Below are 14,049 nucleotides of genomic sequence, written 5' to 3'. Positions count from 1 at the left end.
GCCGTAATATAAATTAACAAGCACAGAATAAGTGTTGAGTATTACCTTCTCTGTCTTCCATCAGGACTCAATTTACCTTCTTCAACTAGTGGTTGCAAATTCAAATACCACGCAGATACTATAAATTAGTAAATATAAACAAGTGGAAGAAAACAAAATCATAGGCACAATGATCAACAGCAACGAGCCCTCAGTCTTGGCATTAAACTTTTTTTTTTTTTTTTCTTTAAGAGACATGATCTCACTCTGTTGCCCTGACTGGAGTGCAGTGGCATGATCATAGCTCACTGCAGCCTTGAACTCCTGGTCTCAAGCAATCCTCTTACCTTGGCCTTCCAAAGTGCTGGGATTACAGGTGTGAGTAGTCACCATACCCGGTCTTGGCATTTACTCTAAGAACAGGGTGAGAACTGCAGTGAACTGGAGAGCGCAAGTTCATTCCAAAGGGAGCAATTGCTACTTAGCTCCAAAAAGCCTTTACTTTGTGGGAATATAAGTCCAGTGTTGCCAGATTTTAAGTTGGAAATATTATTATGTACAATCTACTGATTTACAATATTGGCTACTCATTCAAGTTTTTAAAAAAAAAAAAAAAAACACCGTTGGCTGCCGGGCGTGGTGGCTCACACCTGTGATCCCAGCACTTTGGGAGGCCGAGGCGGGCGGATCACGAGGTCAGGAGATTGAGACCATCCTGGCTAACACCGTGAAACCCCGTCTCTACTAAAAATACAAAAAATCAGCCAGGCACGGTGGCAGGCGCCTGTAGTCCCAGCTACTCAGGAGGCTGAGGCAGGAAAATGGCATGAACCCAGGAGGCGGAGTTTGCAGTGAGCCAAGATCGCGCCACTGCACTCCAGCCTGGGCAATAGAGCAAGACTCCGTCTCAAAAACAAAACAAAACAAAACAAAACGAAAACACCGTTGGTCACAGTTAAAAAGCACTGTCTGGGCCAAATGTTACACATAAGTAGGTCATCTTTATGCCCTTCAATGGTTTCAGCTGCTACATATATGCTGCTAGATGTCAAATCTACATCCCCCCATAGACTGCTCTCCCAAGCTTCAGATCCATGTATCTGTCCCTTGCCTAGCTTTATCTTGAGGTGACATCAGAACCTCAAATTCAAATATCTAAAATGGAACCCATCACCGCCCCCCAACCACCTTAACTTTGTTCCCAGGTCTTTGTTTCTTATCTCAGTGAAATTGCACCAATAAACATCCAGTTTCCCAAGTCAGAAATCTTGGAGTCACCCTCAATTTCCTCTCTCCCCCAACCTATCCTACTGGTAAACAAGTCTAATCAATTTTTATCTCTGGAGTTCTACTTGAATCCATATTCCCCATGTCCACCATCACTGCCATGGTTCAGGCCTCACTTTAGTTTTTCTTTAACTACAGCAAGACTCACCTAACCTCTTGCTTTTCGTCTTTACCCTCACTAGAATGTTATTTCCAAGACACAAACTTCATCTTGTCACTTCCCTGTTTAAAACTTTTCAATGGTTTCACATTGAAAAGTGACAGAGTTCCAACTTCTTAGCCTGGTGTTCAGGGACTTTATGATCTTGTCTTTCTAGGTTCATCTCCTACCGCTTCCCCAACCCCCAACCAAAACTACAGCCACACCAAAATACCTTCAATTTCCATAATGGGGCATAGTTTCTCTGCCCTAGCACATTTACATAGGCTGTTCCTACTGCGTGGATTGTCCTTCTCTCACTCCCTAAACTACATCCTCACTTTCTTGGTTCCTCAAATCAAGCATTAATCATCTCCTCTGGGAAGCACCCCTCACCATCAACCTCCTTCTTCAGACTAGTGGGTATCTGTTCTCTGGCCCCATAAAGCTCTGTGCGTATCTGTATTTTCATTATCTGTTACTTCACTGATCCCGCAATGAAATGGGACCTAGTTTAGTGCAGAGACTCTATCTTTCTTCTGCAGTTTAAAGACTGAGCACAATACCTGGTCCATAACAGGCATTCAACAAATGTTGCATGAATGAATCAATCAATCTAGTCCAACTCATGGTACCAATGGAGAAACCTCTCGGGTTTCTCAAGATCATGTGGTGGATCAGTGATGGAGCTAGAGAACCCAAGTCTCCTCACTTTCAGCTCAGCACACTTTCCACCAGAACAAATCAGCTTTTAATGAGGACAGGGATTGAAGTGTGGCCCTGAAAGGAAGGGCCGACATGGAACAAAGTGGTGGTTTTAGGGGGAAATGGAGGAAATGAGAATGGCAAAGCACATTTATTTGTCATCCTTAACATGAATGCTTCGCAGTTCACAGGTGACACGAGCATAAAAAAGAGGGGATAGACCCCAACCATTAAAGACAGAATGAAGCTTATAATTAGAAAACTTAAATAGAAATTTAATAAAGCATACATTATATTATTCTAAGCATATACATTTATTCATTTAATCCTTGTTAGAAATGCTTGTTCCCCGGTGCCGTGAAGAAATAGCACTTGAACATAAATTTAATTTCCTCAGCAAGGCTATTTTTACTTTCTGCAGAAACGGTACACTCACCAGCAGTTTTGCCATGAAGAGTACACCGAACAAAGGAGGCAGGATCATTTATAGCCTGACGCATCCACCCTACTGCTGTGGCCGGTTTCCATTGGCTGGAACGGGACCTCACTTTCTGTATTTGTCCTGATTGGCTAACAACTTAGAACTTTTTAAAAGAGGCAAAGGCAGAGGAGAACAAAGGAAGGAGGAAGTTAACTTGTGGAATGCTGAGAAAGGTAAAAACACCTTCAAATAAGGAAGAGGAACAGGCTATGACTTAATGCTTGCTTGGACCAATATAAGCATGCCAGGGCAAATATTTAGGCTAAATTGTGGAATCTAAGAACATAAAGTAAATTGATTTCTTTATTATGGCTAGCAGATATTTAAGAATGTTAACAGAGGTCTTTGAACAAATTTTGCTTCTAAGAGATGTTACTATTTATTCCTAATTAGACAGAGAGGAAAGTCTTTGAAGAGGAACCTCTACTTTACTTTTTACATCCTCAAAACAACCCTATGTAGTAAGTAATAATATTATTGTGCTGGGTAGAGTGGCCCATGCCTGTAATCCCAGCTACTCGGAGGCTGAGATGGGAGGCTCTCTTGAGCTCAGGAGGTCAAGACCAGCCGGGGCAATACAATGAGACCTTGCCTTTAAGAATAATATGCCAGGCAAGATGGCTCACGCCTATAATCCCACCACTTTGGGAGGCCAAGGCGGGAGGATCCCTAGGGCTCAGGAGTCGAGACCAGCCTGGGCAATACAGAGAGATCCTGTCTCTACAAAAATAAAAAATATAAAAATTAGCTGGGCACGGTGGCACATGCCTGTGGTCCCAGCTACTCAGGGGGCTGAGGCAGGAGGAGCACTTGAGCCCAGGAGGTTGAGGCTGCAGTGAGTCATGATCACACCACTGCACTCCAGCCTGGGTGACACAGTGAGATTCTGTCTCAAAATAATAACAATAAATATCTATAAAATAAAGATAATACCTTTATTTTACAGATAAGAAAAATGAGGCACTGAAAAAATTAAGTAGTTTGAGTTTTCACAGGTCGGGAATGACAGAGCTATGATTTGAATAAGGCAGTTCGGTGCTAGAATCCATGTACTTAACCACAATGCCTGAAGCACAGTTCTGAACTGGGCAATCAAAAGGGGATCACCCACATTTCACTGTGTGAAGCATGAATTGCCTGATGGAGGAAATTTTTTTTGGTTCTAAATTCAGGGAGAAGGCTGTTAAGCCCAAGCCTCCGTGGGGGATGGGAGTTCTTTGTTCTGTGATGCAGTGATGACCTCAGGGTAAACTGCCACAAGGCTAAGGGAAATGGAATGGCTGCTGGAGGACCTGCTCGGGGCTAAGGGGGATATGGGGCTTCTCTGGGGCCAACTGACCCATGCCCTAGCCTGCAGACACTGCGGCAGCAGCTGCTTCCAGAGTCCAGGAAATCTGGTGACACTACTCTTATTCATGGTTTGGCAGATTCGGAGATGGTGGCAGCTTGGGAGGTTGCGACAGCTTCATCCCTGGTGCTCTGGGAATATGGTGCAAGGCAAGGTGGGTGACCTGTGACTGTACAGCTGGATGAATGACTGCTGACACCACATGTGAGGTCATTGGTATGAATGTGGGCCCAGGTGAGTGACTATAAGCCTAGATGTGAGGCTGGGTGAGTAACCAGACACTAGATTTGAAGCCAGGTGAGTGACCATGGATTCTAGATGTAGGGCTATGTGAGGGAATACTGATCTCCAAATGAGGACTGGGTAATGACCATTAATACTAGATGAGGAGCTGTGTAGGTGACTGACCACACACGTGGGATTAGGTAACTGTCCACTCTGGATATGGAGCAGACTGAGTGCCTCATAGCAAACCTTGTGTATCTGAAAAGGCTTCATGCCTGAGAGTATCTTTATCTACTTCCCAGGACCTACCACTTCTGCACCATGTGGCCTTCCTTGATCACCTGTGTAAGCAGAAATCAGAAGTGGAGGAAGAAGGGGAAGAAGAGGAGGAAGAGGGGGAAGACGAGGCATCTCTGGATCCACTGAAGCCATGTTCTACCAAAGAAGCTCCCACTGGAGAGCAAGCCACTCCAGCCCCACCCCAGCCATCCTGTGGTTCTGAGGGCCTCCTCAAGGCTATAGGGATACCAGAGCAAACAGTCATGCAGCCGGTGAGCCCTTCCAGATCCTTCCCCATCTTCCAGATTCTGACCAGCTTTCCTGTGAGGCACAAGATAGCATCAGGGAACCACCGGCAGCAGAGAAAAAGCCAGCTCTTCTGGGGTCTCCCCTCTCTGCACAGCGAGTCCTTGGAGGCCATCTTCCTGAGCTCAGGTGGCCCGTCTCCTCTGAAGTTGTCTGTCTGTTCTTCTGTCTTCTTCAACAAGCTTGCCTTCCTACCTAGGTCCAACCTGTTGCTTCCCCAGTATCACTCCTCAGCCCAGTTTTCTACCCATGAGGCCCATACTATGGAAGATCTAGAAGGGATGGCCCCCAATCCTCAGCTGCTTCCACCTCCATCTTCTCCTTCTGTCTCATCACTACCCCTCCATCTGAGGCCCTTCCCTGTGGACCACAAGGGAGTTTTATCTGGTGCTGAGGCACCCACACAGTCCCCTGGAACTAGCCCCCTGGAAGTTCTCCCTGGATATGAGACTCATTTGGAAACCACAGGACACAAAAAGATGCCCCAAGCTTTTGAGCCTCTGACGCCACCCCCCTGCCAATCCCCAGCTTCTGTGTCAGAACCCAAAAAAGTTAGCCCTGAAGGAGGACTTGCTATATCTAAGGACTTCTTGGGAACCACGGGATACAGAGAGAAACCTCAGGCCTCTGAGTCTTCAATGCCAGTCCCTTGCCCTCCCCTAGACTCCTTGCCAGAACTCCAGGGAGAGAGTTCCCTGGAAGATCCATCCAGATATAAGCCCCAGTGGGAATGCAGAGAAAACTCAGGAAACCTCTGGGCTTTTGAGTCTCTAGTCTTGGACCTCAACCCAGAGCTCTCTGGAACCAGCCCTGAATGTGTCCCACCAGCATCTGAGACACCATGGAAGGGCATGCAGAGTAGAGAAAATATTTGGGTCCCTGCAAACCCAGTTTCACCTCCCAGCCTTCCCTCAGTCCCTCTCCTGGAATCTCTAGTAATGGGCCCCCAGGGAGTCCTGTCTGAATCCAAAGCTTTGTGGGAGACCATGGGGCAGAAAGAGAACCTCTGGGCATTTGATTCCCCAGACCCTGTTCATAGCGCACCTCCAACCTCCCTTATGGAACCACACAGAATCAATCCTGGGGAAGGCCTCACTACATCAGAAGCTACATGGAAGGACACTGAGCATTCCAGGAATTCCTGGGCTTCTAGGTCTCCATCTCCAGCCCTCAGCCCACCCCCAGCTCTTGCACCAGAGCCGCTCAGAGTTAGATCCATGGGGGTCCTGTCTGATTCTGAAGCTAGATGTGGGGACATACAAAAGAGAAAAAACTCCTGGGCCTCTAAGCACCCAGCTTGTAACTTACCCCAAGACCTGCATGAAGCCAGCCCTCTGGGAGTCTTGTCTGACTCTCAGTCTATTGCAGGGGAAATGGAGCAAAAAGAAAACTGTGTTCCTGTGTTCCCAGGTGGGGGCTCCAGCCCACCCTCAAACTCTGTTTCAAAGTCCCACGTAAGTGAGCCTATTGCAGACCCAAGCAACTATAAGCCTGACGGGGAGGCAGTGGAGCAAAGAAAGAACCACTGGGCCACTGAGCTCCCAGCCCCCAGCTCACTCTCTACTCCTCTACCAGAGCCACACATTGACTTTGAACTTGTGTGGAGAAATGTGCAACAAAGAGAAGTTCCCCAAGGCCCCAGCCCTCCAGCAGTGGATACCCTACACCCAGTACCCCAGCTTCCCACCCTAGCTGAAGCTGTGAAGATTGAACACACTCATCCTGGTCTACCCAAGGGAGAGACGTGCCCAGGGGTTAAGGCAGAGGCCCCACTCTCCCACAGATGGACTGTCCCAGAGTTGCTCACCCATCCTGGGATCCATGCCTGGCAGTGGAGTAGAGAGCTGAAGCTCAGGCTGAAGAAACTGCGGCAGAGCCCTGCCTCCAGAGCCCCTGGCCCAAGTCAATCATTTTGCAGCTCCCCTATTCTGAGCTCCACAATTCCAGACTCCTGGGGACTCCCTTCCTGCCCACCACAGCAGATTTATCCCCCCAATCCATGCCCCCACTCTTCAAGTTGTCATCCTCAAAAAGTTCAGGGCACAGTACCTCAGCCTGTCCAGTCCTCCCACTGTCATCACTCCCAATCCTCTTCCCAGCTTCAGCCACAGGAGTCTGGCAGGGCAGAACAAGGGTCTCAGAGAGGGGAGAAAATGAAGGGGAAGATGGTGAGCCAGGTCCCATCCCAAGGGCCATGTGTACACATGGAGGCTGGTGTGAACTATCCCTCTCCAGGCCCAGGAGAACCCTCAAACTCTAAGGTTCTGGTCTCAGGCAAGAGAAAGGACAAGGCTTCAGCCTCATCCTCAGCCAAAAAGAGAGAGCACCCTAGGAAGCCCAAAGCAGGAGACCATAGAGGAGGGACTGCAAGGTTGGGGTTATCCACAGTCACAGGGAAGAACCACCCTGCCCAGGCCAGAAGCCTAGTAGAGGCCCCTGTAAGCACATTTCCCCAAAGGTCTCAACACAGGGGCCAGAGCTCTCAACACACTGCTCTTCCCCAGCTGCTTCTCCCCAAAGCTTCAGGTCCCCAGGATCAGCCAGAGGCAGGGCAGAGAGCAAGTGACATCCTGACCCCTCACCACTGTAAGCACTGTCCTTGGGCCCACATGGAGAAGCATCTCTCCTCCCCTACCCTCAAGGCTTCCCTTACCAGGGGTTTGCAAAAGGTGTTAGCCAAATGCCTGGGTAACCATCGACCCCTACCCACCAAATCTAGTCAGTAAAGGCTGGTAATACTAGCACTTGGTATGCCAAGACCTGAAGCCAAACCAGGGGGAAGGTGGGGATGTGGAGACAAGAAATGGAAATTCTAATAAACTAGCTGAATTAGACAAATCCCACTCATGTCTTCTTTGGAATCTAGGGTACTGAAAATGTCAATTCCCAATTCTGCTGCAGCCATATCCCCTCAGTTTCAAGTCCCAGAAGTAGAGCACTCAGGATTCTGCAGGCTTAACTCTCTTTTGTGGGTCTTCACAGATGATCACATCTGAAGTCCACACATCCCTACTCTATAGGGTGAGGCTACAGGGCCAGGTCAGCATAGCCCAAAGCCGCCCTTGAGAGGGAACGATTTCACAGCATGTGAACAAAAAACTACATCCATTCACACGAGCACAGGTAGTCTGAGTCTAGGCAACTGTGCTTGGTCCTGGGTATTGCTCTCTTCTTCATCCACTTGACCCATAAGTTCTCCACATATCTTTCTGACCATTTCTTCTCAGCCCTCTGCTCTTTTCTCTCCCTGGGTCAGCTCATCCATCTCCAAGGCCATGAAAACAAGTGCCTTTTAATACGTCTAGTAACCATCTGGATTTCTATAATCACCTGGTCATATCCTCTACCCATTTTCTAATGCACTATTTGTTGGACATCGTATTAGTCAATGTATTACAGTTTTCTACTGCTGCTGTAACAAATTACCACAAAACAAATTTATTTTGCCAGAAGTCTGACACAGAGCCTGGGTGCAGTGGCTCACATCTGTAATCCCAACACTTTGGGAGGCCGAGATGGGCTGATAGCATGAGCCCAGGAGTTTGAGACCAGCCTGGGCAACATGACAAAACCCTGTCTCTACAAAAAACAAACAAACAAACAAACAAAAAACACAAAAATTAGCTGGGCATGGTGGTGCAAGCCTATAGTCCCAGCTACTTGGCAAGGTGAGGTGGGAGGATCACCTGAACCAGAAGGCTACAGTGAGCCACTGCGCCACTACATGCCGGCCTGGGCAACAGAGACCCTGTCTCCTCCCCGCAAAAAGTCTGACACGTCTCACAGGGCTAAAATCAAGGGGTTGGCGGGGCTGCATCCTTTTCTCTAGGCTCTGGGTAGGATTCACTCCTTGCCTTTCCCAGTTTCTAGAGGCTGCCCACATTCCTTGGTTACTGACCCCCTTCTTCTATCTTTAAAGCTAGCAAAGGCAAGTCAAGTTCTTCTCACATTATATCACTCTGACCTCTTCTGCCTCCCTCTTCCACTTTTTTTTTTGAGATGGAGTCTCGCTCTGTCTCCCAGGCTGGAGTGCAGTGGCACGATCTCGGCTCACTGCAAGCTCCACCTCCCAGGTTTTACGCCATTCTCCTGCCTCAGCCTCCCGAGTAGCTGGGACTACAGGTGTGCACCACCTACGCCGGGCTAATTTTTTTGTATTTTTAGTAGAGACAGGGTTTCACCATGTTAGCCAGGATTGTCTCGAACTCCTAACCTCGTGATCTACCCACCTTGGCCTCCCAAAGTGCTGGGATTACAGGCGTGAGCCTTTTTTTTTTTTTGAGACAGAGTTTCACTCTTATCACCCACGCTGGAGTGCAATGGCACAATCTCGTCTCACTGCAACCTCTGCCTCCTGTGTTCAAGCGATTCTCCTGCCTCAGCCTCCTGAGTAGCTTGGATTACAGGCATGCACCACCACGCCTGGCTAATTTTGTATTTTTAATAGAAATGGAGTTTCTCCATGTTGGTCAGGCTGGTCTCAAACTCCCGACCTCAGGTGATCCACCCGCCTCGGCCTCCCAAAGTGCTGGGATTACAGGCGTGAGCCACTGTGCCCGACCCTACCTCTTCCACTTTTAAGGACCCTTATGATTACACTGGACAAAGCTGAATAATCCAGGACAGTCTTCCAATTTAAAGTCAGTTGATGGCCAGGCGCAGCAATGGCTCATGCCTGTAACAGTCCCAGCACTTCAGGAGGCCAAGGCAGCTGGATCGTTTGCGGCCAGGAGTTCAAGACCAGTTTGGCCAATATGGCAAAACCCCATCTCTACTAAAAATACAAAAATTAGCCTGGCATGGTGTGTGTGCCTGTAATCCCAGCTACTCCAGAGGTTGAGGCAGGAGAATAGCTTGAACCCAGGAGGCGGAGGTTGCCAAGATCATGTCACTGCACTCCAGCCTTGGCGACAGAGCAAGACCCTGTCTCTGAATAAATAAATGAAGTCAGTTGATTAGCAACCTTAATTCCACCTGGAACCTTAATGCCCCTTTTTCCATGTGAAATAATATATACATAGGTTCCAAGGATTACGATGTGGGCATCTTGAGGGCCATGATCCTGCCTACAGAGATAGTGACCCAAACTGTTATGTATGTTCCAAATATTTTATTCCAATTTGTAGCTTATTGTCTAATTTTATGGTGACTTCTACTGTATCAAAGTTAAATTTTTTTATGTAGTTAAATCTACCAACACTTTACTTCATGACTTCTAAAACATTTTCTCCTGGCACTTTGATAATTTTGCATATTTATGTTTTAGATTACCGATTTTTATGGTATGAGGTGATAATCTAACCTTCCCCAAAATCATGTCCAATTTACCAATACCGTTTTTTAAAAATAGAATGTCTTGAGCCCATTCCATTAAATATGGTGTATTGTAAAAACATGATCATTTCTAAGCATCTCTAGGCTTCAGGTCCCCATATCCAACAGCATACCATATATTATCTCATACTTGACTTGTCCAAAAACGTATTTTCCCTTTAACTTTTTCCTCCAACATGCCCATTCCTATCAAAATGCATGACACCCACCTAAATACTTAAACTTTGACTCTTCCTTCCTCCCTGATCTAATCCATCACCACATCTTGTCAGCCAGGCTCAGTGGCTCATGCGTGTAATCCCAGCACTTTGGCAGGCCGAGGTAGGAGGATCATTTGAGGTCAGGAGATCGATACCAGCCTAGGTGATACCACATCTCTACTAAAAACACAAAAATTAGCCGGGTGTGGTGCTGTGCACCTGTAATCCCAGCTACTTGGGAGGCTGAGGCAGAAGAATCGTTTGAATCAGGAGGCGGAGGTTGCAGTGAGCTGAGATCATGCCACTGCACTCCAGCCTGGACAACAGAGCAAGACTCCATCTCAAAAAAACAAAAACAACAACAACAAAAAACTTGTCAATTATATCTATGAAATGTATTTCAAATCAATCTTCCCCTCTCCATTTCCACCATCACTATTGTCTTAGTCATTATTTCTCACTAAATTGGTTGCTCTATTCCTTCTAATCCATCCTGCACATGGCTACAATTCTCTGGAGATCAACTGCCCCGATCTCTTCAACAAGTGTCATAAAAGTTTGAGTAAAAGGCTAGGGGTGGTGGTACACGCTTATAATCCCAGCTACTTGGGAGGCTGAGGCAGGAGAATCCCTTGAGCCCAGGATGTAGTGTGCCATGACGATTGGGAACCAAATGATGCTAAGTTTGGTATCAGTATGGTGACCTTCCAGAAGTGGGGGACCACCAGTGCCTAAGAAGGGGTGAACTGGCCCAGGTGGGAAACACAGCAGATAAAATTCCTGCACAGATCAGTAGCGGTATAGCACCCGTAAATAGCCACTACACTCTAGAGCCTGAGCAACAGAACGAAACCCTGTCTCTTATTTTTTAAAGTTTGAATAAAGGAACCTAACAGATGCCAACTTGTGGACCTAGGTTGGATATTGGTTTGGTCCAAATAGCTATGAATGATATTTGGGTCACTTGGGGGAAACTCTGAATATGATATGGGTATCTAGATTGGTTCCTGACCTCTAGAATTTTGCTTTTAGAGACAGGGTCATGCTCTGTCACCCAGGCTAGGGTGCAGTGGTGTGATCACAGCTCACTGCAGCCTCTAACTCCTGGGCTTGAGTGATCCTCCTGCCTCAGCCTCCTGAGTAGCTAGGACTACAGCTGTGTACCACCATGCCCAGCCAACTTTTTTATTTTTTGTAGAAATGAGGATTCTGTTGCCCAGACTGATCTCAAACTCCTGGCCTCAACCAATCCTCCTGCCTCGACCTCCCAAAGTGCTGGGATTATAGGCGTGAGCCACCATCACCACGCTCAACCAAGAACATTTACATAAAGGGAAAGGTAAAGATACTGACTAAGGCCGGGCACAGTGGCTCACGCCTGTAATCCCAGCACTTTGGGAGGCTGAGGCGGGTGGAACACGAGGTCAGGAGATCGAGACCATCCTGGCTAACATGGTGAAACCCTGTCTCTACTAAAAATACAAAAAAATTAGCCGGGCTTGGTGGTGGGTGCTTGTAATCCCAGCTACTCGGCAGGCTGAGGCAGAAGAATGGCATGAACCCAGGAGGCGGAGCTTGCAGTGAGCCGAGATCGCGCCACTGGACTCCAGCCTGGGCGACAGAGCAAGACTCTATCTCAAAAAAAAAAAAAAAAAAGATACTGACCAAAACCAAAAAGTTATAATGCAGTATGATCTCAATTCGGGTTTAAAAATACCACATGTATAGACACATACACAAAAAAGATCCAGAAACATATGCACTAAAGTTATTAAAACAGTGATGACCTCTGGTTATTGGAAATATATTTTTAATTTTGCTTGTATTTTTACCAATTTCTTTCTTAGACAGGGTCTCATTCTGTCATCCAGGGCTGCAGTGCAGTGGTAAGTTCACTGTGGCCTCTACCTCCTGAGCTCAAGTGATCTTCCTACCTCAGCCTCCCAAGTAGCTAGGACTACCAGCACACACAACCATACCCAGCTAATTTTTGTATTTTTTGTAGAAATGAGGTCTTACCAAGTTGCCCAGTCTGGTCTCAAACTCCCGAGCTAAAGCAATCTGCTCGCCTCGGCCTCCCAAAATGCTGGGATTACCAGTGTAAGCCACCGCGCCCTGGCCTATTTTTCTAAATTTCTACAATGCACATTACTGCTTCTATAAAAATAAAAGGTTATTTAATGTAAAGTGTCTATGTATAACCACGTACATGTGATTGACAATATTGTACTGTACACTTGGAAACTGTTGGATGACTTATTTGGATTTTTTTTTTTTTGCCACAAGAAATAAATTGAATTGTTTAACGCTGAAGCCTATGTCACTTTCTTGCCTGAATCCTCCAGATGACCCACACCTGTAAGAAAGTTCAGTCCTGGCATTTGAGGGTCTTCACAACATGGTTCCTGATCTCTCCAAATTTACCCCAGGACTCTGTTGCTAGTGTAACTTTCAGCTTTATGAGCAAGTGCTGTACTTCCTGACCTGTGCCTCAAACTGTTCTCCTCCACTTCTCCACGTCGAGTTTCCCACCTTCCTTTAAGGCCTAGAAACCGTATTTTATATGGCAATGCCTTCCTTGCAGCCCCGTTAACACTGTGTGCCTTGTTGATAGCTCCTGTTTCCTGATAGTAAGGCTTTAACATGAGGTTCTCTGAGGTCAAGCCCAAATTCTCAATCCAGTGCTCTTTCCACTCTATCGTATTCCCTCTACTCTGTATATTTGGTTGAGAATCAGCCAATCAGAAGGTACATGCTGCTTCCTTGATTCCTCTCACTAGTGTCACTGTTCTGTTCCAAAGCTTCATTTAGCCCAAACCTGTCAACAGGGTCTGAGTCCAAAACTCACCACCTGCTGGCCAAGGGTGGAACTAAAGGTCCTTTTCCCTCTCCCACTACTATGGTCTCCAAAGACAATGCAATTCTGAATTTCCATTTTACATGGGAACGTGAGTCCACACTTATCTGAGTAGCTTTATTAAAAAAAAAAATCCAAATCCTATATTAAGTATTTTAAAGCTCTTAGTGGGTTGTAGGGCTGAGCAAAGGTTAGCAAACCACTTGACACTTGCCACAGTTCAGCTGAAATGGAAGACCTGCATCCTTCATGGGCATTGTGTCCACCGGACTTTCAGGGGAATTTGTAGAATCAGTACCTTAGATCAATCTATCTAGATATATATAGATAGATAGATTTTTTTTTTTTTTTTGAGACGGAGTCCCCATCTGTCGCCCAGGCTCACTGCAAGCTCCGCCTCCCGGGTTCATGCCATTCTCCTGCCTCAGCCTCCCGAGTAGCTGGGACTACAGGTGCCCACCACCACCCAGCTAATTTTTTGTATTTTTAGTATAGACAGGGTTTCACTGTGTTAGCCAGAATGGTCTCGATCTTCTGACCTTGTGATCCACCTGCCTCAGCCTCCCAAAGTGCTGGGATTACAGGCGTGAGCCACCATGCCTGGCCAGACATAAACATAGTTTAAGACATTAGATATGTTGTTCCATCTTTGTTTTTGCCTCTATGGCATACCGCTGGTCCTCTATTTGATACCACATTCTTGGTCAGAAACCCAACCTCTAATCGCAGTGTTTACCCTATATAGAGTGATCAGCTATGGTAAGATCACATTCCAATTTCTTTCTAGAAATAATGTGAAGGGAAAGATGGACTGCCTATACAATTTGCCTCTTGGTTTAAGTATGCAGGCTTCCACAGTTTAGAAAGCATTTTTCAATCATTTTATCAGACTAAGAAACTTGAGACCCC

The 14,049-nt window shown here is 46.7% G+C and overlaps 1 protein-coding gene across 5 annotated transcripts; it reads left to right on the top strand.

The window, feature by feature from the left end:
- Window positions 1-2,698: 2,698 nt before the first annotated feature.
- Window positions 2,699-7,587, top strand: SPATA31G1 (SPATA31 subfamily G member 1). Of its 5 annotated transcripts, none has more exons than XM_054502703.1 (3): window positions 2,699-2,764; window positions 4,019-4,093; window positions 4,467-7,587. In XM_054502703.1, the coding sequence occupies exons 1-3, from the start codon at window positions 2,753-2,755 to the stop codon at window positions 7,473-7,475; spliced, it is 3,096 nt and encodes a 1,031-aa protein (XP_054358678.1). In that variant the 5' UTR covers window positions 2,699-2,752; the 3' UTR covers window positions 7,476-7,587. The 5 variants fall into 5 exon arrangements, with proteins under 5 accessions (XP_054358678.1, XP_054358679.1, XP_054358677.1 ...); XM_054502706.2 differs by lacking the exon at window positions 2,699-2,764 and having other exon boundaries at window positions 3,845-4,093; window positions 4,467-4,878; window positions 6,118-7,587; XM_054502704.1 differs by lacking the exon at window positions 4,019-4,093 and having other exon boundaries at window positions 2,700-2,764.
- The last annotated feature ends 6,462 nt before the right edge of the window (window positions 7,588-14,049 follow it).

This window comes from Pongo pygmaeus, chromosome 13 (assembly GCF_028885625.2).
Source record: "Pongo pygmaeus isolate AG05252 chromosome 13, NHGRI_mPonPyg2-v2.0_pri, whole genome shotgun sequence".
Taxonomy (NCBI): domain Eukaryota; kingdom Metazoa; phylum Chordata; class Mammalia; order Primates; family Hominidae; genus Pongo; species Pongo pygmaeus.
Note: the sequence above shows the minus strand (reverse complement) of the source record. Positions and strands in the feature narration are given on the sequence as shown.

What these genes read in the sequence shown, in the direction of transcription:
- SPATA31G1 (XM_054502701.2), top strand. Translation starts at nt 3,863, where the DNA reads ATGGAATGGCTGCTGGAGGACCTGCTCGGGGCTAAGGGGGATATGGGG. An exon ending in GGAATATGGTGCAAGGCAAG is followed by an intron (nt 4,094 to 4,466) that starts GTGGGTGACCTG and finishes TCTACTTCCCAG; the next exon opens with GACCTACCACTTCTGCACCA.